Source organism: Notolepis coatsorum, assembly GCF_963971535.1.
Source record: "Notolepis coatsorum genome assembly, chromosome: 3".
Taxonomy (NCBI): Eukaryota; Metazoa; Chordata; class Actinopteri; order Aulopiformes; family Paralepididae; genus Notolepis; species Notolepis coatsorum.
The window spans coordinates 171,900,686-171,925,767 of record NC_140167.1 but is presented as its reverse complement, the minus strand read 5'-3'; the positions used below and the strand labels follow the sequence as shown (position 1 = coordinate 171,925,767).

The window sequence follows — 25,082 nt, the reverse complement described above, 5'->3', positions numbered from 1 at the left end:
TTTCATCACAATATAATAGATATAGCTAGGTTACTGACATTGTCATTGTGATAATGTCAGTAGTAGCTAGCTGTATCTATTGTTTACACTTGAAATATGTATTTTTATTTTGTCACAATATTAATTGAAAAATGTATTTCTGAGTTGCAGCACTTAAAAACATTAAATGGACTGTTATATCTTATTCAATTGTGGACATTTATTCATTCCCACTTATTAGACATTATTTCTGATGGTAAAATGAGCACAAAAGGCAAAATACAGAATTCTGAAATATTAAAACGGAAAAAATGGAATTTGGGAAAAAATAAAATGGAATTTGGAAAATAATAAAACGGATTTCATATGGCTCTACCTCACCCGTCTGTCAGTAAGGAACCACACCCGTCTGTCAGTAAGGAACCTCACCATTCTGTCAGTAATGTCAGTAAGGAACCTCACCTGTCTGTCAGTAAGGAACCTCACCAGTCTGTCAGTAAGGAACCTCACCTGTCGGTCAGTAAGGAACCTCACCCGTCTGTCAGTAAGGAACCTCACCCGTCTGTCAGTAAGGAACCTCACCTGTCTGTCAGGAAGGAACCTCACCAGTCTGTCAGTAATGTCAGTAAGGAACCTTGCATGTCTGTCAGTAAGGAACCTCACATGTCTGTCAGTAAGGAACCTCACCAGTCTGTCAGTAAGGAACCTCACCCGTCTGTCAGTAATGTCAGTAAGGAACCTCACCAGTCTGTCAGTAAGGAACCTCACCCGTCTGTCAGTAAGGAACCTCACCCGTCTGTCAGTAAGGAACCTCACCTGTCTGTCAGTAAGGAACCTCACCTGTCTGTCAGTAAGGAACCTCACCAGTCTGTCAGTAAGGAACCTCACCAGTCTGTCAGTAAGGAACCTCACCTGTCTGTCAGTACGGAACCTCACCAGTCTGTCAGTAATGTCAGTAAGGAACCTCACCTGTCAGTAAGGAACCTCACCTGTCTGTCAGTAAGGAACCTCACCAGTCTGTCGGTAAGGAACCTCACCCGTCTGTCAGTAAGGAACCTCACCATTCTGTCAGTAATGTCAGTAAGGAACCTCACCTGTCTGTCAGTAAGGAACCTCACCTGTCGGTCAGTAAGGAACCTCACCCGTCTGTCAGTAAGGAACCTCACCCGTCTGTCAGTAAGGAACCTCACATGTCTGTCAGGAAGGAACCTCACCAGTCTGTCAGTAATGTCAGTAAGGAACATCACCAGTCTGTCAGTAAGGAACCTCACCTGTCGGTCAGTAAGGAACCTCACCCGTCTGTCAGTAAGGAACCTCACCCGTCTGTCAGTAAGGAACCTCACCTGTCTGTCAGGAAGGAACCTCACCCGTCTGTCAGTAATGTCAGTAAGGAACCTCACCAGTCTGTCAGTAAGGAACCTCACCCGTCTGTCAGTAAGGAACCTCACCCGTCTGTCAGTAAGGAACCTCACCTGTCTGTCAGTAAGGAACCTCACCTGTCTGTCAGTAAGGAACCTCACCAGTCTGTCAGTAAGGAACCTCACCTGTCCGTCAGTAAGGAACCTCACCTGTCTGTCAGTAAGGAACCTCACCTGTCTGTCAGTAAGGAACCTCACCTGTCTGTCAGTATGGAACCTCACCGGTCTGTCAGTAAGGAACCTCACCTTACTAACCTCACCTGTCTGTCAGTACGGAACCTCACCTGTCTGTCAGTACGGAACCTCACCTGTCTGTCAGTACGGGCGTGGGAAGCCTGAGCTGCAGAGGAAAGTCTGTCAGTGAGTCGCCCAGGCGGTCTGCCAGCATTCTGCCAGCGGTCTTTAGACAACTCTGTTTCCTTTGCGAGGGAGGGAGACGGCAGACAACGGGAGAGGAACTGAGAGAGGCTTATTGCAACGAGGGCTGCGTGATGTAGACTACATGTCACATTGATTATTGATTACAATATAAAGCAAGGAGCACTCGTGCCAGACCTTCCTCGCTCCCACTCATCAATAATGTAGATGTAATATATATTTGAACATGCCTACATAACTCGGTCCTCGCCACACGTTGCATACTTTCATATTAACGATAGACGTGAATTCCACCCATTGTTCGCCCCTAATCGCCCCATCTCAACCCCCCCCCCCCCCCCCCCCCCCTCCTCTTCTCGATCCTCCGATCACAACTGTTGCTGCGTCCGGGGGAAAGCGACTGTTGTGATTGGAGGAGCGAGAAAAGAGGGCGGGTTTGAGACTGATCGACTGCAACACCACTGACCTCTCAAAGGCGGCCGAGGGTCGTAATGACAACAGCCAGTGTGTGTGTTCTTCTAAAGAGCCTGATCATCAGCCTCTGTAGGTCTTTGTAGCCTCTCCAACATGATTGGATAGCTAAGTCAAAGCTCCCTCCCATTCTCACTCTGTCACTCTCATAACCGGATTCCAGTCCTTTAACACAGTAACAAATTGTTACTATGTCGAAGCAGTCGTTGTAATGCACCAGCAGTCAGGTCTCGTCTACCTCCTACCATAGTAGTTACATGGACGTTACATAGTAGTTACATACATAGTAGTTACATAGTTGTTACATAGATGTTACATATAGTTACATAGTGTTACATAGTCAAGTCAATTTTATTTATATAGCACATTTCTAAACAGCGGCAGCTGGCAACCAAAGTGCTTCACAGGCAGGTTGATAAAAGACAAAAATATAACTATGCAAGATATAAAATTTAAAACACAGTAAAACAATGAATGTAATAAAAACAGGTAGGACACAGTAAAGCAAAGAAGGGAAAAAAATGGGCCAGGGGTCTGGTGGTGATTAAGTGGGGGGGGGGGGGGGGGGGGGGCAGGGAGAACAAGTAGGTTTTTAAAAGTGATAAAACATGAATGAATGAATGAATGAATGAATGAATGAGAACTTTATTTAACAGATTGCAGAATGGGTACAATACAGTACGGCTCAATACACACAATTGTTAAGGGGATGCAGACCTGAGAAAGACGTTTGTCTTGTTTCCATCAGGGTCCCCCATTTTCAATTCATATAGACATTTATGACATACACAACATACATGACATTTATGGCATAGGGACATATAGGTATTTAGTACTGATACATTTGTGACATAAACGGTATTCAAATATACAGTACTGTTACCCCTAGATCCTGACAGAGTATATACATATGATGGGGAGGGGACTGTACATTAGGAGGGGGTGGGTGGGTGGGAGAGAGATATACATACGGCGGGGAGGGAATATATACATGCGGTGGGGAGGAGACTGTCTATTAGAGCCATATGGAATCCGCGATCACGGAATCGCGGACGGAATCGCGGAATTGAGCAATAAAAATGGAATCCACTATAAAAAAATAAAATAAAAAATAATTTTAATTTTTTCTTTTTTTTTTTTACTTTTTTTTTTATGTTGTGGGACTTGTACAGCACTTTGTTCAACTTTGTCAGTGCTGTAAAGTTTAAACCTTTTAAAATCTTAGACAAACAAAACACTTTTGTTTTTGTTTGCTTTATAAAAGCAGCACAATGAACACAAATCTGTCAGTGCCGAGTCCGACCTCATCTTAAATAACAAACAGCATTGCTTGTTGTAGTTAACAAAGAGAGGCAGAGTTGATTTTGCAAAAATATATATAATTTTTTTTTTTTTTTAATAATCAAATTTTATTTTCATATTCGAATCCCATGCCCATCGAACGAAGCTTCAAAGTATTTAAGACAGCCCTATTAAATGGACTGTTATATCTTATTAAATTGTGGACATTTATTCATTCCCACTTATTAGACACTATTTCTGATGGTAAAATGAGCGTACAAAGCAAAATACAGAATTCTGAAATATTAAAACGGAAAAAACGGAATTTGGAAAAAAATTTAATGGAATTTGGAAAAAAATAAAACGGATTTCATATGGCTCTACTGTCTATTAGGAGGTGGTGGGGGTTTTGGGCATTTACGGTGGCCAGTTTCGAATTGCAGCCTCCCGTAGGTGCTCTTTAAGAGCGGTTTTGAATGTTGGTAGGGATTCACATTCCTTTACAGCTTTGGGTAGGGCGTTCCACATTGATGTGGCATAATTGCGAAACGTATTTAGTCCCTTGTTTGAGCCGAATCTGGGTTTAACATGATTTGTTGAGCTTCCTCTGGTGTAGTGGTTGTGGTATTCACTGACCTTTGGGAAGTATTTTGACATGACATGTACACTACATAGTAGTTACATACATAGTAGTTACATAGTTGTTACATAGATGTTACATATAGTTACATAGTAGTTGCATGTAGTTACATAGATGTCACAGTAGTTACATAGTAGTTAAATAGTAGTTGCATACAGTAGTGTAAGTTACATCCCTGTGTTCTTCTAATGCTCCAGAGTAGTGGTGGAGGCCTGTCTACTGAAGTGTCTGTAATTCGCTGCTCGTCTTGGAACAGAGTGTCTTTGTTTGTGGCCCAGGCCTCTGCTGCTGAGTTGCTGAGTTAGTAAAATGGTTGTGTGTATAGTGTGACCAAGTGTCCCGATTAGCAATTTAACCCTTTGTCCCACAACAGAAGACACTGTCCTGAATGTCCACGGCGCACTGCACTCTTCATGGTGCTGAAACCTTTGTCTTAATTCATTCATTAATTTGATCTGCAATTCCTAGTATGACAAGAAGTTAGCCAACATGCCTTACATTCACTTAGAGCACCATTTGGCCTGTTGATGTAATGACTTTTTTTTGTCCACTTTTTCTCCACCTATTTTTCTGTATTTTCCTCCCATCCCAATTTAGTCGTTATGCCAATTCCCCCCTCCCCTTCCTGGTCGTTGCGCACACGTGCCCCCCACTGGTCGGTCTAGGGAGCCCTGAAGTCGTATCACATGCTTCCTCCGATACATAGGAGACAGCCAGCAGCCTCTTTTCACCTGGCAGCGAGGACTCTCATTGGTGAAGTGTAACGCGTGGGAGGTCACACTACCTTCACCATTTCCCTCCCTCGCTGTGCAGGCGCCCTGACCGACCTGTAGGAGTCGCTGTTTACAATGACCAGATTACCACCCACCGGCTTCCCTCCCGCTGACACCGCCAATTGTGCCAGTATGACGGCCGGCCAAGCCGGAGGCACCGCTGACAGCCGGATTCGATACCAGTGTCTCTTGCGGTGGTGGGCAGACGCTTAGTCCGCTGCGCCACCCGGCCGCCCTATGTAATGACTGTTTAGTAGATTCAGCTGTGTATATTATGTCAACATTATTATGTCAACATTATTCTTTACATACATAAGTATTTCGTTTTACTTTTCTGTCCGCACAAATGTCCCCGCAAAATTGGCATGTCCTACACGTGTGTGTGGTGTGTGTCTTTGTCTTTCTGTTTCTCTCTTGCTTTCTATCACACTCACAAGTACACATATTAACCCTTTCATTGTCACACGACACGACAGAAGGTTAACCCTTTACTATCACACAACCGACGGTCACCGGCTGTTGTGTGGCAGTGAAAGGGTTAACCTTCTGTGAGTTGTTGCAGTGAAAGGGTTAACTGTTTGGTAGTGTGGCAGTGAAAGGGTTAACACACTACCAAAACACTTACCAGTATTTCACTAATTAAATATACCTGAATAAAGAGTTTATTTTCAAGAATGAACAAGGAACTGGTCTGGGAGCTGCATCAACGCATTGCAAAATAACACACATTTTTAGATTCAATTAGATTAGTTTAGATTGGATTAGATTTGTTTAGATTCGATTAGTTTAGATTCGATTAGATTCAAATCTATTGTCACTATACAGCACAGTACAAGTACAGTACAACAAAAAGAGCTTTGACATCCAACCAGAGTGCAAATGTAACGGTAAAGTGCAACAGTAATATACAATGTACAGGTGATTAAACTGGGTATACAATATATAAATGAGTACTACTGACTGTAGTGCTAATCAGATGTATGTACAGAGTCCACCACTTGTATTACCAGTCTGTGTGACATATACCACAGTATACCACCAGTGAATACCACGCCCACAACACCAGAGGGAGCTCCACAAATCATGTTCAACCCAGATTCGGCTCAAACAAGGGACTAAACACATTTTGCAATTATGCCACAACAATGTGGAACGCCCTACCCACAGCTGTAAAATAATGTGAATCCCTACCCACCTTCAAAACCGCTCTAAAAGAGCACCTACGGGAGGCCGCAATTCTAAACTGGCCCCTGTAAATGTCCAAACCCAACCCCCCCAATGTACAGTTTCCTCCTCCTCAAATGTATATATTCTCTTTTAGAAACTCTGTCTGTAAATAAACAGTACTGTATATCTTGTATGTCATAAATGTCTGGATGTAACAGTACTGTATATCTTGTATGTCATAAATGTCTGGATGTAACGGTACTGTATATCTCTGTATGTCATAAATGTTATGATGAATTGAAAATGGGGGACCCTGCAGGGCGGTCGGATGGCGTAGCGGAGATTGCGCTCGTCACCAATGCAAGAGGCAAAAATAATGGGGGACCCTGATGTAAGCGAAAGTCTTTCTCTGGTCTGCATTCCCTTAACAATTGTGTGTATTGAGCCGTACTGTATTGTACTCATTCTGCAATCTGTTAATGAAATTTTCAATCCCCCCCCCCCCCCCCCCAGCTACGACCTGGGCATGGAGAGCCGCGACGCCACGGACGACCGGGTGACTGTGGAGGCGGCAGAGGCAGTGCAGCGCTACAACGTGGGCATCAAGTGCGCCACCATCACGCCGGACGAGAACCGTGTGGAGGAGTTCAAGCTCAAGCAGATGTGGCGCTCGCCCAACGGCACCATTCGTAACATCCTGGGAGGCACGGTGTTCAGGGAGGCCATCATCTGTAAGAACATCCCCCGCCTGGTGCCCGGCTGGACCAAACCCATCATCATAGGCAGACACGCACACGGAGACCAGGTGAGGGGAGGGAGGGAGGAGGAGGGGAGGAGGAGGAGGAGGAGGAGAAGGAGGAGGAGGAGGAGGAGGAGGAGGAGGAGGAGGAGGAGGAGGAGGAGGAGGAGGAGGAGGAGGAGGACATCATCTGTAAGAACATCCCCCGCCTGGTGCCCGGCTGGACCAAACCCATCATCATAGGCAGACACGCACACAGAGGGGGAGGGGGGAGGGAGGGAGGGAGGGAGGAGACCAGTAACACTCAGCTGAGGAGGGAGGGAGGGAGAGAGGGAGGAGACCAGGTTACACTCAGCTGAGGAGGGAGGGAGGGAGAGAGGGAGGAGACCAGGTTACACTCGGCTGAGGGGGAGGGAGGAGGGAGGGAGGGAGACCAGGTGACACTCAGCTGAGGGGGAGGGAGGAGGGAGGGAGGGAGACCAGGTGACACTCAGCTGAGGGGGAGGGAGGGAGGGAGGAGACCAGTAACATCAGCTGAGGGGAGGGAGGGAGGGAGGGAGGAGAACCAGTAACACTCAGCTGAGGGGGAGGGAGGAGGGAGGGAGGGAGACCAGGTGACACTCAGCTGAGGGGGAGGGAGGGAGGAGACCAGTAACACTCAGCTGAGGGGGAGGGAGGAGGAGGGAGGAGACCAGTAACACTCAGCTGAGGGGGAGGGAGGGAGGGAGGGAGGGAGGAGACCAGTAACACTCAGCTGAGGGGGAGGGAGGGAGGGAGGGAGGGAGGGAGGAGACCAGTAACACTCAGCTGAGGGGGAGGGAGGGAGGGAGGGAGGGAGGGAGGAGACCAGTAACACTCAGCTGAGGGGGAGGGAGGGAGGAGGAGGAGACCAGTAACACTCAGCTGAGGGGGAGGGAGGGAGGGAGGGAGGGAGGGAGGAGACCAGGTGACACTCAGCTGAGGGGGAGGGAGGGAGGGAGGAGGAGGAGACCAGTAACACTCAGCTGAGGGGGAGGGAGGGAGGGAGGAGGAGGAGACCAGTAACACTCAGCTGAGGGGGAGGGAGGGAGGGAGGAGGAGGAGACCAGTAACACTCAGCTGAGGGGGAGGGAGGGAGGGAGGGAGGGAGGGAGGAGACCAGGTGACACTCAGCTGAGGGGGAGGGAGGGAGGGAGGGAGGGAGGGAGGAGACCAGGTGACACTCAGCTGAGGGGGAGGGAGGGAGGGAGGAGGAGGAGACCAGTAACACTCAGCTGAGGGGGAGGGAGGGAGGGAGGAGGAGGAGACCAGTAACACTCAGCTGAGGGGGAGGGAGGGAGGGAGGAGGAGGAGACCAGTAACACTCAGCTGAGGGGGAGGGAGGGAGGGAGGAGGAGGAGACCAGGTGACACTCAGCTGAGGGGGAGGGAGGGAGGGAGGAGGAGGAGACCAGGTGACACTCAGCTGAGGGGGAGGGAGGGAGGGAGGGAGGGAGACCAGGTAGCGTGTAGCTTAATCCCAGCGGAAGAGTCGCAGAACGCTTCCGCATTCTTCGCCGCACGCCAGTACGGTAATGCGCATTTCCTTTTCCTTCGCCCAGGTGCTCGCGAGGTGCCCGCGAGGTGCTCACGCGCATGCGCATGAGATCCCTGCTTGGTTTGACACATATTAACACGCTTTGGTTCATATTAATCACGCTTTGGTTCATATTCTTTGGTTCATATTAATCACATACACGCGATGGACGCAGCAGGCGATCACTGCTACTGTTATTCAGCCGCGCCGAGGTACCATTTGTGTGTGTAACGTACTGTAAAAAATAAATGTTTTTTCACAGGAAATTCACTTCTCTGGTCTGCATCCCCTTAACAATTGTGTGTATTGAGCCGTACTGTATTGTACCCATTCTGCAATCTGTTATTTTCATTCAATCAATTTCATTCAATAAATTTTATGAATGACCGAAAAAACAATGTTACAAAGTAAAGTTGACAGCTGCGTTGTGTTATCGTTACAATGTACAGGGAAATAACATTATGGCGTTGCGAGTGAATCGCGTCGCGATAATATACATGTATTCCATAATATGTAAAGTACAGTTGACAGCTGCGTTGTCCTCGTTTGGATAATATGTAAAGTACAGTTGACAGCGAGTGAATCGCGTCGCGATAATATACATGTATTTCATAATATGTAAAGTACAGTTGACAGCGAGTGAATCGCGTCGCGATAATATACATGTATTCCATAATATGTAAAGTACAGTTGACAGCTGCGTTGTCCTCGTTTGGATAATATGTAAAGTACATATCAATCAATCATGTACCTCGGTGCGGCTGAATAACAGTAGCAGTGATCGCCTGCGTCCATCGCGTGTATATATGTGTGCTAATATGGCGCGTTAGCGTTAATATGTGATTAATATGAACCAAAGCGTGTTAATGTGATTAATATGATCGCCTGCTGCGTCCATCGCGTGTATATATGTGTGCTAATATGGCGCGTTAGTATGAACCAAAGCGTGTTAATATGTGATTAATATGAACCAAAGCGTGTTAATATGTGATTAATATGAACCAAAGCGGCGAACCAAGCGGGGATCTCATTCGCCTGGGCGAAGGAAAAGGAAATGCGCATTACCGTACTGGCGTGCGGCGAAGAATGCGGAAGCGTTCTGCGACTCTTCCGCTGGGATTAAGCTACACGCGACCAGGTAACCTTCAGCTGGGAGGGAGGGAGGGAGACCAGGTGACACTCAGCTGGGAGGGAGGGAGACCAGATAGCCTTCAGCTGGGAGGGAGGGAGGAAGAAAGGAGGGTGGGAGGAGGGAGAGAGGGAGGGAGGAAGGAAGGAAGGAAGGAAGGAGAGAGGGATGGAGGGAGGAAGGAGAGAGGAAGGAAAGAAAGGAATAATAATAATAAACTTTATTTGTAAACTTTATTTGTATAGCACCTTTCATACAAATTGCAGCCTAAGGTGCTTCACAGCAGCTGGAGAGATGGAGACATATGCATACAATTTGCATAAAATGTACAGGAAAAAAATGCATAAAGGGCAGATGGAATTAAAGCAGTGCAATAAAAATAGCTCTCATTTACAGTTCAACAATCATAAAAATAGACATAAAATTAGCATAAAGGAATCTGAGCTTTATACTTGTTTTACCAACTCTAAACCTGGAGGTGCAACCAGTCAGTACAGAACAACTCTACACTAAAATAGCGTATTACCTGCCCCAAGCAGAGAAACCTATATATATATATATTATCCTCTTAATACAGTTACTGGGATGTCTGGAAGAGGACAAGGTCACACCTCAGCATCACCACAAACCAAAACTCCTTCATGTAGCTCTTAGACTAGTGGCAGTCAGTCATGTCTGGGCAGACAGGTGGGCAGCTGGCCCAGGGATACTGCTAACGTTATTCTGTCGTCAGGAGAGACCCGGTGGCCGGTCACTAATGTGGTGCGTTTCATAAGCTTGTCCTTTTGGACCGTGATGTGGACACGCTGCCTGGACGCGTTACGGGAACATCGGAGAGCGGACTCTCAAACCAGCCGCTGGCGCTGAGCCCAAGTCAATATTTCTCAACTCCAGAGGGGAGCGAGGCAGGTGTCGTTTGGCGGCTGGTTATATAATATCACGTCGTTAAACGTCGTTAAAATCTGATAAGCGGAAAATGTTATTCTTTTTTCCAGTCCCTTGGTGCTCGTCTCCTGCCTGACAGGTCTCCCCTACAGCGATGTAATTTCGTCTCGTGTCCACTGATGTCAAATAGCATCGTAAATGACCACACGTTCCAGGAATCATACATTAGAATAGATTAGATTAGATTAGACTCAAATTTATTACCATCATACAGCAACAAGTACAGTACAACGAAAAGTAAAGTTTGGCATCCAACCAGAGTGCGAATGTAACAGTAAAGTGCAACAGTAATATACAATGTACAGGTGATTAAACTGGGTATACAATATATAAATTAGTACTACTGAGTATAGTGCTAATCTAATAAATGTATGTACAGAGTTGTAGTATTAATATGTACAGTGATACAGGTATAAAGACACTATGGTAGTAAGTCATACTGGCCAGCAGCGTAACTAGTAAGAGTAGGTAAGGAATATGTATAGATATAGTATTTACAAGGGTGGCTGGGTGGTGCAGCGGACATTGCGCTCGTCACCAACGCAAGAGACACCGGGTTCAAATCCGGCTGTCGGCGTTGCCTCCGGCTTGGGCCGGCCATCATACTGGCTCAATTGGCAGAGTCAGCGGGTGGAAGTCGATGGGTGGTAATCTGGACGTTGTGGACAGCGACTCCTACAGGTCGGTTGGGGGACGCCTGCACAGCAGAGACAGGAAATAGCTGGGGTAGTGTGAGCCTCCCACACGTTACACCTCGCCAATGAGAGTCCGCGCTGGCAGGTGAAAAGATGTGACAGGCTAGGGCTGGGCGATATGGCCTAAATATGATATCACGATATTTTCTGACCTTTCGGCGATACACATCACGATGTTTTTCTTTTTTTCCCCAAACAATTCATTATGAGGCTTACCAAGACAGTATTTCTTTTTTTAAACTTCATTTTTTAGCGTTTATCGCTTTTTCTGGTCAAGCATGACCGACAGAAACAGGTTGAATGGGATATAGATCAGGGGAAGACACTCTGAGAAAATACGGCGAGTCCGGGAGTCGAACTCGTGTACCCCAGATCCGTGACGAGCACGGTTGTCCCCGACGCCGAAATAGCGCCGAGATACGCGGTGAGCTACGGGAGCTCCCTCCAAGACAGTATTTGAGTTTGCAAGCTAACATTAAAGACAAAATAAAATACCCAGGCATGCATTTAGCATTTTTATATTATATATTAGATTTAGATTATTGGATTATTAGATTATATATTGCATATATTTAGCAATGAGATATTATATGATTTAGATATGAAATATGATTAATTGAAAATGGGGGACCCTGATGTAAACAAGACGAAAGTCTTTCTCTGGTCTGCATCCCCTTAACAATTGTATGTATTGAGCTGTACTGTACCCATTCTGCAATATGTTAATAAAGTTTTAAATCAATCAATAGGATTTTAGCATTTTTATGAAACTACTGTATATTTGTATGTCTCTAAATGTTTTGATGAATTGAAAATGGAGGACCCTTATGTAAAAAAGCCTAAAGTCTTTTTCTGGTCTTCATCCTCCAGTCCACTGTTGTATTGAGCTGTACTGTATTGTACCCATTCTGCAATCGTTAATAACGTTTTCATTCATTCAATCATTCAGCCGGCAACAGAATAATTTTGATTGACAGTCGAGTCTGCCAATTACGTCACACCGCTTGTACCCGCCCTGCTGTTCTTATCACCAATCGGCAAGCGCTATTATTTTTTTACATTCCTGAATGCCCTCCATTGATTTTAACGAGAGCTCAGCTCAACGACAACAGCTCACCGCGGCCGACGAGTGATTACCAGCGCACCGCAGCATGACAACGAGGCATAATGATTTTACTGCAACAAATGTTATAATAAAAGCCTTTCCATACATCTGTCTGATTGAAAACTTTATTAACAGACCGCAGAATGGGCACGCACAACTCGGCACGGGCTGAGATATGAACAGTAACGCTTGCTATCTATGTCGTCATCGGACGTTGCTATGTTTGGGTAAATACGCTGATGTGTGACTATATAACGTGTAACTATATAACGTTAATGTCACAAAACGAATGCCTTTGTTAATCATAAGTACTAACTTTGATGCAGTAGTGTGTGTGTGGGAGCGGCGTTGTTCAAAAGTTTGAACGGGGTGGACCAGATTGACGCGACACAATCCTCTTGGGCAAAACATCACGATATCCACGATACGTTAAAAAAGTGTATCGTTAATGAACTGTACCCGATATTTATATAATATCGTCATATCGCCCAGCCCTATGACAGGCTGCCTCCTCGTGTACCGGAGGGGACACGTGATGCAAGGCTTCTATCCTCCCTATGACCGACCTGTGGGGGGCATATGCGAGCAACGTTCAAGACGTGAGGGGAGAATTGGAAACAGCGAAATTGGGATGGGAGAAAAAATTGAAAATAAGGAGGAAAAAGTGAAAAAAGAAAAAGAAAAAAGATATAGTATTTACAGATGAGATGTGTAAAAAGGATTATATGTAACTGGATGGATATACTTTATACGGTAAGAATAAATATATATACGGTATATACAGAATTATTGTACATGCTATCATACAGAGATATATGAGATATATTCAGGTGTATAACTAGGTATATATAAGGATTATATGCAGGTATATCCAGACAGATATGGATATATATATATGTTTTAGCCTTGTGAAATACAGTCTAGATTTCCCCTGGTAGAGACGTGTTCCCTCTCTATGATCCCCACAGTACAAGGCCACAGACTTTGTGGTGCCTGGGCCGGGAAAGGTAGAGATGACCTACACGCCCACGAGCGGAGAACCAGTCAAGTTTGTCGTCCACAACTTTGAGGGTAAGAAAAATACAGTTAAATGGTGCATTTTATATAGTGCTTTTATCCAAAGCGCTTTACAATTTTGTTCCTCACATTCACCCATTCACTCACCCATTCACACACCGAAGGACACTTCGACACGCTGCCCGGGAGGAGCGGGAATCGAACCGGGAACCTTCTGATTACCCGACGACGGCCACTGAGCCACTGTCGCCCCCTGAAGTTGACTTTAGGGTCATAGGTCAGTCCCCTGGACCGTTGACACTGGTATAGATTTGCTGATTCAAGAAAGATGGACAACATCTGGTTTGGAACATTACATTTAGTCATTTAGCTGACGCTTTTATCCAAAGCGACTTACAAATTTTAGTTTTTTTAGAGGTGTGCTTTTAGCTTTATTAGGTGTTTCTTAGGCTGAGGTTAGACTAGTGTATTCCTGGCGTTTTTTTATACGTTTTTGACGACGTATCATGTCCTATCTACACAGAAACGCGTTTTTTGGCGTTTTTTTGTGGATACGGCTGAAACGCAAAATTGTGTTTGCGTTTGGAGATACGCAAAAAAAACGCCAGGAATACAGCGTGTAGTCAGCACGGAGCAGTTGTTGCGAAAACGCCCATGCGCAGTAGATACCATCTGCGTGCCCTTCCTGTGTACAGTGTGTGTGTTTGTGACAGAGCTCCGTGTCCCAAATAGCTTCAGCTACCATGTGTTGTCAAGTTATTGTTATAAGGACCCCAGTCCAAGCTACAACAGTCTGCATTCCCTTAACAATTGTTTGTATTGAGCCGTATTGTATTGTACCCATATGCAATATGTTAAATAAAGTTTACATCCATTCATTCTGCTAGCATTACCGATTGCATGAGCTGGCTAACGTGAGCTATCAGGATTCAGACCCTGTTAGCTCAGAGTTCCTCTTTCAACTTAACAAGCATTAAACAAAATGGCCCAGTCATCTATTCACCTTTGTTTAATACACACAGCGTTGTCTCTGATGTTATCTAACTACTGATAGCTCGCGATATCATCAGTTTCGTGCTGGCTAAGTAGCGTGAGCTAACAATGCTACCGATCGTTTTTAGACTAAACTATCTGCTCTTGGTGGTCACTTGTGTTGATGTTAGTTTTGTTTTCATCAACAAATGACAGGCAGAACACACAGTGAATGTATCCGTTTTGTTTATTGCCCTTTTATTAGGCTTTGCTGAAAAAAGAATTGCTGCATTGAGTGAGCAAGCAAGATGGTGGCGCGGCATAGGCGCCTGCCTTATTGACATTTCTTTGCTGGAGCTTCCACCAGGAAGTGTATTGGCACATTCGTTCTGATTGGTTGAAATTGCCTTCATGTTTGCCACCTACTGCCACCTACTGCTTTGGCAGTGTACTACATCAGTGTGCTTGGCTGACAAAAACGAAAAAAAAACGAAAGTGTGACTCAGGCGCACGACGTCGCGGCGATACGCATAAGAAAACAATACGAAGATGATACGAAAGGTGTAACCTCTGCCTTAGAGATGTGCTTTTAGCTTTATGTGTTTTTTAGAGATGTGTTTTTAGCTTTATTAGGTGTTTCTTAAGAGGTGTGTTTTTAACCTTAGCTTTATTATCTAATCTTCACACCATCAGGCACTTTGTGAATCAGGGGTAGAAGAGCTCTTGTTCCGCTTGGCCACCTTCACTCTTGCATACATTTTATTGTATTTATTCTGGCTCCTGAGAACCACATTGACTCCTGCGTCATGATGACCTTTGAGAATTTTATTCCAAGATATAGATTTTGTCGATCAAAACTGTAATAATCGGAAAATCACTTGGACGTGATTACTTTCTTGGATCGCTATGAACGCACGTCAGAGAGCGGACGATTCGCTGTCATTTCACGAAACCTCAGTCATTTGGAACATTACATTTAGTCATTTAACGTCACGGTAGCCAAATGCGTCCACATTTTTATATGATTCTATCACATTTTCACAACAATAGCGAATATAACTTACCCTGCACCGTTTTCATTGAGGTTTTTTACAAATTAACGATGCTTTATGTTGTCCTTTGTATGCCAATTATCATTAAAATCTTAAATTGTACCATATGTCCCCCTTTAGACAACATATGTAACACTACCAGCGCACTTTTGTTATGCTAATTTGCTAGCCATTCTCGGCCACAGTGTATTTAGCGCCTAACGCTGCTGTGTTCAGATCACATTCCCTCACCTTTAATCCGGTGCTGACCTGCGAACTAGGTGGCAAAGAGTTTTGGGATTTGTAGGCTTGAGTTTTGACAGATCATTTTCACCTTTTAAACCAATGCTGCCATCTACTGACAACAGAAAGGTAGTTGTCCAAACGTCCATTTTCAGAAAACATCGTCGCCCAGAACAGATTCTAACAATTCCAACTTCTTACTGGTACATACGTTCATATCTAATAGTCAATAGATGACTAAATATAGATGAATACTCATGAAATTTGATATATATATACTCTAAAATAAGTATGATTTCACATCATCTACCTTCCAACGGCAAACTCCGGCTGGGCTGTGAGTAATTACCCAGAATGTCACGCAAAATGGGGCATGGCCGTATATGGGTAGGTTGATTCGGAGTGGACGATAATGGCTTACGTTCCGTTAGCTGATGCTTTGATCCAAAGCGACTTACAAATTGTGAACAACAAGTCAGCAGGAAGGGTACAACTCTGGCAGCTATGGGTCAGTGGCATTGTTCGTCAAATAGTGTTGAGTGCATAGTAGCCTAGTATAGACATATTAGCATAAGTATAGTAGCATAGTAGTACAGTACATAATAGTAAAAAGACAGTAAGAAGGTTCATGTTTTTCATAAATATTTTTTTTTATATTGATTTAAGAGGTATGTTTTTAGCTTTATGTGTTTTTTTTAGAGGTGTGTTTTTAGCTTTAGGTGTTTTTTTAAAGGTGTGTTTTTATCTTTAGGTGTTTCTTAGAGGTGTGTTTTTAGCTTTATTAGGTGTTTCTTGGAGATGTGTTTTTAGCTTTATTAGGTTTTTTTTTTAGAGATGTGTTTTTAAGCTTTATTAGGTGTTTCTTAGAGGTGTGTTTTTAGCTTTATTAGGTGTTTCTTAGAGGTGTCTTTTTAGCTTTATTATGTGTTTCTTAGAGGTGTGTTTTTAACTTTATTAGGTGTTTTTAGCTTTATTAAGTGTTTTTTAGAGATGTGTTTTTAGCTTTTAAGTGTTTCTTAGAGGTGTGTTTTCAGCTTTATTAGGTGTTTCTTATTAGGGGTGTAACGGTACACAAACCACGGTTCGGGCGGCTGAGTGGCGCAGTGGGCAAGGCGCTCGCCACTAACGCAGCAGATGCTTGGTTCGAGCCCAGCTCTTGGCGTTGCTACGGGCTTGGCCGGTCGTTCATACTAACGCAATTGGCAGTGTTAGAGGGTGGGAAAGCCGGTGGGTGGGGATTGGACGTTGTGGACAGCGACTCCTACAGGTCGGTTGGTGCGCCTGTACAGCAGAATCAGGAAGTATCGGGGGCAGCGTGAGCCTCCCACGCGTTACTCCTCGCCGCTGAGAGATCGCGCTGTACAGGTGAAAATATGCGACAGCTGTACCGGAGGGGACACGTGATGCAAGGCTTGGTCCTCACTGCAGCCGACCAGTGGGAGGCATAGTCTAGCAACGTTCAAGACAGGGGAGGGGAGAATTGAAGGGAGAATTGGCGAGGCGAAATTGGGATGGGAGAAAAATAGACAAAAATAAGGAGAAAAAGTGGATAAAAAAAACGGTTCTGTACGTACCTCGGTTTTGAAGTCAAGGTTCGGTACGGGTTTTCGGTACAGTAGGGGAAAGTTTGGCTTTCCATGTTCCACTCAGGGGTGATGTATTGTGCAGTAACTGATTGTACTTGTAGGGCTGTCAACGAATATTCTATATTGAAATTAATAATCGACTTGTAAAGAAAGAAATAATCATATTAGATTGTGAAAAAAAACAGCCCCCAGCCGGTGGGCGGTCGTTAGTGGTTAACATACCGTTGTATTCGTTCGGTACACAGCCGTTACGGTACGGTACGGTAGACACTGAAACGTTTCGGTACGGATACGTGTACCCAGGGTTCGAAATTAACGGGGGCTTGGGGCAAAATGCCCTCGAAAATTGACCAAATGCCCTCGAAAATCAGTTAAGGGGGGCAAAAAAAGCCCCCGACAGTTTACTAATTATATATATATGCTCTACAGTGCGAGCATTTCCCTCGTATTGCCCCTAATAATATGTGTGTGTGCAAACCGGAAAAATCATTTACTTGCAGTGTGCGAGACAGACGAGTGATTGTGAAGATTACAAAACAGCTCCGCTGTTAATAGTTCAGATTGAAACTGGACTGAAATTCAGTTTTTGGGTGGAATGTTTGTTCCAAGGAGGAGGGAGGCGGGGCCCGCTGCGTGTTACAGGCACTTGAGAGGTGCTGCGAACACAGAGAGAGCGCTCTGCTCTCATCAAGCATTACACTGCTATCTTAACGTTAGCAAGCTAAGCATCTGCATAGCGCGACCTGTGTAACGTTAAGTAACTTGTGTTCGGCGGGGAAAGACCATTCCATTTGTAACACAACTCCAAAAGAATAACATCCAAATCCGATCCCGATGCGCATTTCCTTCATTCCACAGCGCTGAGCGCGCAACGTATTTCATTGATCGATCTGGCCAGAGCCTATACTCACAAACGTTGCGTGTGTGGGGTTTTTCATCAATTTGAAACAAGCCTCTTGACTGTTGGAATTAGGGATGTTAAAAATAAAATATCTAATAATATTATTCAATATTAGACATTCATTGATCCAGAGGCAACCGGTTATTATATCAAGACAACAACACAACTTGCCCTCACTCAGGGACAATAATATTTAATCTATTTAGATAGAGTATGTATGTATTATTTACAGATAATTGAAGGTACCTCAAAACATGAAACCAAGCCATGATGTCACACATCGTGTGCGTGTGTGTGTGTTACTTGAACAATTGTCACTGTGCTCCTAAATTTCTGTGTGCTCCTAAATTTGTATTTAGATTTTATTTATTAACATTTTATTTAGGAGCACATGTGCTCCTTGGGAAAAAGGTTAGCGTAGAGCCCTATATATGGAGACATTAACATTACGTTATCAAACATAGGGACGAAGACTGTAAAAAAAAGTGTCAAGAATGTTTTATAATCTTTATGTTAATTTTCATTATAAAAATGTTGTGCCCCCGAAATACAAAAAAAAGCCCCCGAAAAGCAATTACGGGGGGCAAAAAAAGCCCTTGAAAAATTTTTAATTTCTAACCCTGCGTGTACCTTTACACCCCTAATTCTTATAGATGTGTTTTTAGTAGTGCTGTCAGGCGTTTAAAAAAATTTATCTAATTAATTACAGGATTTGTAATTAATTAATCTAATTAATCGCATTTTAATCGCATAACCATTTTATGCCTGATATTCTATAATCATATTCCAAATTGCATGTGTCCAGATGGCAGAATTCAGTACTGTATCTACAAAACCTTCTGTTTAATCATCCTCAATCTATTCATTTGCTTAGATTTTTCAGGTCTGGTCAATTTGAGCATGGTGTTATTCAGTCAAAGATAAAAAAAAATGTATTGATATTCTCATTTGGTTCATTACAATTGACTCAAAATAAATGTTTCATTCAATCAATCACCGTGCAGATTGATTGATTGAATGAAAATGTTATTAACAGATTGCAGAATGGGTACAATACAGTACGGCTCAATACACACAATTGTTAAGGGGATGCAGACCAGAGAAAGACTTTCGTCTTGTTTACATCAGGGTCCCCCATTTTCAATTCATAATGAATTGTAAGTAAGGGTGCACCTTGCACCGTGCAATCCATTCTTTGTGGATCTAGCCCACAGTATTTCTGACACTGGGAATACATTCCCTGAGATTCATAGATGTCCCTAGAATCAGATACCAAGAACATGCAAATGGACCATATTAAAAAAAAGTATGTAAATGTGTATTCTACATTCTTATGGAATGAATGAGATACAAAAAAAAAAGAAATATTATAAAAATTAAAAATAAAACGTGTAATTCATTTTGAGTTCATTTTCATAACGCGATAATTTGCTGTGTAATTAATTTATCTAATTAACGCGATAAACTGACAGCCCTAGTTTTTATCTTTATTAGGTGTTTTTTGGAGATGTGTTAGCTTTATTAGGTGTTTTTAGCTTTATTAGGTGTTTCTTAGAGATGTGTTTTTAACTTTATTAGGTGTTTCTTAGAGATGTGTTTTTAACTTAGCTTTATTATCTAATCTTCACACCATCAGGCACTTTGTGAATCAGGGGTAGAAGAGCTCTTGTTCCGCTTGGCCACCTTCACTCTTGCATTAATTTTATTGTATTTATTCTGGCGCTCCTGAGAACCACATTGACTCCTGCGTCATGACCTTTGAGAATTTAATTCCATGATATAGATTTTGTCGATCAAAACTGTAATAATCGGAAAATCACTTGGACGTGATTACTTCCTTGGAACGCTATGAACGCATGTCAGCGAGCAGATGATTCTCTGTCATTTCACGAAACCTCATGGGTTTGTAATTAAGACCTTGTAGTCTTTAATTATTTCCGTTCCGTTGTATTGTCATCAGTGTTGGGACTAACGCGTTACAAAGTAACGCGTTACAGTAACAAAGTAACTTTTTGCCGTAACTAGTACTCTAACGCATTACTTTTTAAATTCAGTAACGCTGTTACCGTTACTAAATGGTTTGTTAGTTCGTTACTGTGTTCTTTTTATGTAGATTCATAGAGAGCGTCCTCCTGACTCGGTTTGATTTCGCCTGCGTTTGTTTTGTTTACAATTGAGAGCGTCTATTTCTTTCCGTAGCCGCATTTCTGGTTTCCGCATTTCTGATTGGCCACTGACTGACGTTCTCTGACCAGAGAGCGTCAGTCAGTGGCCACTGGCCAATCAGAAATGCGGAAACCAGAAATGCGGCTACGGAAAGAAATAGACGCTCTCAATTGTAAACAAAACAAACGCAGGCGAAATCAAACCGAGTCAGGAGGACGCTCGCTATGAATCTACATAAAAAGAACGCAGTAACGAACTAACAAACCATTTAGCAACTACTTGGAGAGATAATTAATATACAACATGGAAACGAGATAAAGAACATGTTTGAGGTGCTGCTGGAGTCAGCTGGACTAACGTTACATCTCGACCACCGCAGTGGTGAGTGCAATGTGTTCACTGAAACTCAAGTTGATCAACGGATTTTGACTGTACGAAATCTGCCAGGGAATCTCATAATACTAATCAAACAATATAAATATAGTCCTTTCATGCACAATTGATATCCTAACTATTCTAACGTTGCAATGCTTTGATTGATATCTTGAACAACGTTGCAAGATGGTTATAATGAAACGCTCCGGCGACATCAAGGCTGTTCCTTCAACCGGCGCACTTCTTATTATATCGACTCGGGACAACATTTGTTTGTGTCAGATTTGTGTTTGTATCTAGACCACATTGCTTAGCAGAGTTCAGTGATGTGAATGGAAACTGTCAAGTTGATCAACCGATTTTGAGTATCTGGGGCATGGGACTCGGGAGCAATCCTTTTCTTTTTTTTTTTTTTTTTAAATAACAAAATAGTTACTTTTCACAGTAACTCATTACTTTTGGGTGTAAGTAACTAGTAAAGTAACGAAGTTACTTTGAAATGAAGTAACTAGTAAAGTAACTGAGTTACTATTTTTCAGTAACTAGCACAACACTGATTGTCATGGAGAAGGTTTAACATGAAAGTGACCAGACACTTCCACATCCTGCTACCCCGGCATGAATACAGAGAAATATGAGGAACAAATACATTTCTCCAGCCCCGCCCTCTTTTCTTGATCCTCCAATCACAACTGTTGCTTTCCTCTGACAAAAAAAACCAAATCTGTCCAAAGGGGAGCAACCGTTGTGATTGGAGGTTCAGGAAAAGAGGGCGGGAGTTTGAGGTCACTTAGAAGTGGAAATAACAGTAAAAAAGGCGGAACTAATGCAACAGTCTGGGAGGATCGTGTTCAGTCAACACGGCTCCACCAGCACAGCAGAGAGGATATTATGAGCATGTAATGTGTTTACAGTGTCAACAGGACAATATGAGATGTGTCTTATATGGACTTCATCTCTGCCCCGCTGAGTATTTACACCTCCTGGTTACCGTTTCATGAGCAAACACTGAGGAAATTGTAATATAATTGAAAAGGCTGAGTAATTACAGTTGGGATCCGCCGTCTGTCTTGTTACGAGCTGGTGTGTGTCTGTGTCTCTTGTGTGTGTGTCTGTCTCTGTGTCTCAGGGCGGGATCCACAAAGAATGGATTGCACGGTGCTAATTGCACCCTTACTTATAATTCATTATGAATTGAAAATGGGGGACCCTGATGTAAACAAGACTAAAGTCTTTCTCTGGTCTGCATCCCCTTAACAATTGTGTGTATTGAGCCGTACTGTATTGTACCCATTCTGCAATCTGTTAATAAAATGTTCAATCAATCACCTGCGCCTTTTGGAGTCGGTCCATTGAATTAGTGACCACATTTGTGGGCTCATAAAATCTTTAATTGAGCTATTGCATCCAAATGGGTTTTATTTAAACGCTTACACCTCTGCATCAGATGATGTACCCATATCCCAGTAAAAATCACCACGGTTACAGTCATGATGTAGAGCAGTGGTTCCCAATCCTCTCCTCGAAGCACCCCAGCCGTTCCATGTATTTGTTAAATTCCACCACCAGCACACCTGATGCAACTAATAAAGGGCTTGTTAAGTTGAATCAGTTGTGCTGGTGGTGGAATTTAACAAATACATGGAACGGCTGGGGTGCTTCGAGGAGAGGATTGGGAAGCACTGATGTAGAGGATCTATTCCCTGTCCTGTAATGTCACAGGTAGACCCTCAGGGGTTTAACCTCCAAGCAGAAGATTCTGGTTACAACCACCAGCTGTGTCCATTTAGCATGTGTCCGGATTGGCAGAATTCAGTACTGTATCTACAACACCTTCTGTTTAATCATCTTCCCTTTATTAATTTGCTTAGATTTTGTACACGTGATCTCAAGAAGGTGTTGAATGAGCTCAGTGGCAATGTTTCATGTCTGGTAAATTTTAGCATGGTGTTATTCACTGTCAAAAAAATATATAATAATTTAAATTGATATTCTCCTTTGGTTCATTACAATTTACTCAAGTCTAGTAACAGACACAATATTTTTGACACTGGGAATACATTCCCTGAGATCCATAGATGTCCCTAGATACCAAGAACATGCAAATGGACCTTGTAGAAGTGGAGCAATCTTCCATTTACTTAGGTATGTATTTTTAGGCGGGTTTTCAGAAAATATGGCTAGGGCTTAAGAGGTTAAATACAGTGTATACGGTTGCACAATAGTTTAACGCTTTGGATAGAAGCCATTATATAAATGCAGTCCATTTAGCATTTACACACACACAGTGGAACAGAAGACAAGAGTATCACGTATATGAGACAATGATGCGTCTGTTTCTAAGCTGGCCCTGAGCCTTCACTGCAAAAATAAACTATTACTGCCACTTAGCAGCAAGAGTGATGGGGATCAGATGCAGGGCCTCATTACACCGTAGGGGAGAACCTGCGGCTGGTAAACACACGAGAACAGCAACGCAGGAGATCATGTGACTGAGAACGCCATCTCGCCCCGGGGGGAACGGGACGCTTCACAAGCGCACGCATCTCTATGGTTACCTGTTTCTGAAACTTTAGCGTATCTAGCTTGTGTTCCAGGGGTTACTTATTGACTTGTGTGTCCGTTCCATTGTGTGTTTTCCTACTCAATCAGCCGTTCGGTAACTTTCTGGGTGGTCATCCAAGTGATAGTTGATGAGACAGAGAACATTACTCAGTCATTTACTCTGTGTGTGTGTGTGTTAGGGCTGCACGATTTTGGGAAATAATCTACAGTAATTGCGATTTTTCTGACAGATATTGCGATTGCGATAAAATGTGCGATTATAAAAAAAAAAATTAAGCAGCCCCACAGAGGTTTATTGTAAAATGTGGCTTGCATCTGGCCTACGCACTGGGTCTGTTCAGGACACAGAGCCTGAAAATCTTTCTTTTTACCTGGGAATCGATACCGGTACATTTACATTTACATTTAGTCATTTAGCTGACTCTTTTAGCCAAAGCGACTTACAAATTCTGTACGACAAGTCATCGGGAAGGGCACAACTCTATCAGCTGAGTAACAATGTTCATCAAAGTGTTGAGTGCTACAGTGTAGGTTAGTTTATTAGGACAAATGCATGACAGAAAGGTTAGTTAGGGTTAGATCTTTTTTTTTATTCAGATAATGGTTGAAGTGCGTCTTTAGTCGACGGCGAAAGATTGGACGGGTTTCGGCTGTCCTAACTGGGGTGGGTAGTTCATTCCACCATTGTGGGTCAAGGACTGAGAATAGGCGACTTCTCTTTGATGACCCTCCCGGAGCTTGGATAGGAGTAGGTCTGAGGCGGCCAGAAGATGCAGAGCGTAGGGGTCTTGAGGGTGTGTAGTTAGAGACCATTGACCGGAGGTAGGCGGGAGCAGTTCCCTTTGCCGCACGGTATGCCAGGTCGAGGGCCTTGAAGCGGATTCGTGCAGCAATGGGGAGCCAGTGCAGGTCCCTGGGTGGCTGGGTGACATGGGCTGACTTCGGTAGGTTTGAGATCATGCGGGCCGCTGCGTTCTGAATGAGTTGAAGAGGCTTAGTGGCAGTGGCCGGGAGGCCAGCGAGCAGTGCATTGCAGTAGTCGAGGCAGGAGATGACTGTTGATTGGACGAGGAGTTTGGTGGCTTCTTTTGTCAGGAAGGGGCGGATCCTTCTGACATTGCTCAGGAGGAATCTGCAGGTTCTGGTTGTCGCTGCGATGTGAGCAGAGAAGTTCAACTGGTCGTCGAGGACAACACCAAGGTTCTTGGTGGTCGGGGACGCGGTCACAGCTGCATTCTCGACTGATGGAAAGGTCGGTCAGGGGGGAGGATTTGGCCGGCAGGTGGAGCAATTCTGTTTTGCTTAGGTTCAGCTTTTGAGGTGGTTGGTCGTCATCCAGGCGGAGATGTTGGACAGACAGGCTGAGATCCGCTCAGAGACGTGGATATCTGAGGGAGGGAAGGAGAGGAAGAGTTGAGTATCGTCGGCATAACAATGATAGGAGAAGCCATGAGACGTGATAATGTTACCCAGTGATTTAGTGTAGAGGGAGAAGAGAAGGGGTCCTAGAACCGAGCCCTGGGGGACACCCATCCGCAGGGGGCAGGTGGCCGACAGCCGGGTCCCTCTCCATGACACTTGGTAGGAGCGGTCATTGAGGTATGATGTCAGCCATGTCAGCGCAGAGCCAGCCACTCCCATTCCTGCGAGGGCCACGAGGAGGATCTGATGGTTGACTGTGTCGAAGGCTGCAGATAGATCTAGGAGAATCAGGACAGAGGAGAGTCCTTTCGCTTTTGCTAAGTGAAGTGCCTCTGTGACCGCAATGAGGGCCGTTTCTGTGGAGTGACCAGTCCTGAAGCCTGACTGATTAGGGTCTAGGAGGTCATTCTGTAAGAGATGAGCAGTAAGTTGGTTGGATACAGCACGTTCAAGTGTTTTAGAAAGGAAGGAGAGAAGAGAGACAGGACGGTAGTTGCCGATGACGGTGGGGTTCAGGGTTGGTTTTTTTA

The 25,082-nt window shown here is 44.0% G+C and overlaps 1 protein-coding gene across 1 annotated transcript in view; it reads left to right on the top strand.

The window, feature by feature from the left end:
* idh1 (isocitrate dehydrogenase (NADP(+)) 1) overlaps positions 1–25,082 on the top strand; it is a 50,943-nt gene that overhangs the window by 13,822 nt on the left and 12,039 nt on the right. Inside the window, exons 3-4 of the mRNA XM_084309873.1 lie at positions 6,621–6,912; positions 13,243–13,345. Coding sequence (XP_084165999.1) covers positions 6,621–6,912; positions 13,243–13,345 — 395 coding nt within the window. The remainder of the gene's footprint in view (positions 1–6,620; positions 6,913–13,242; positions 13,346–25,082) is intronic.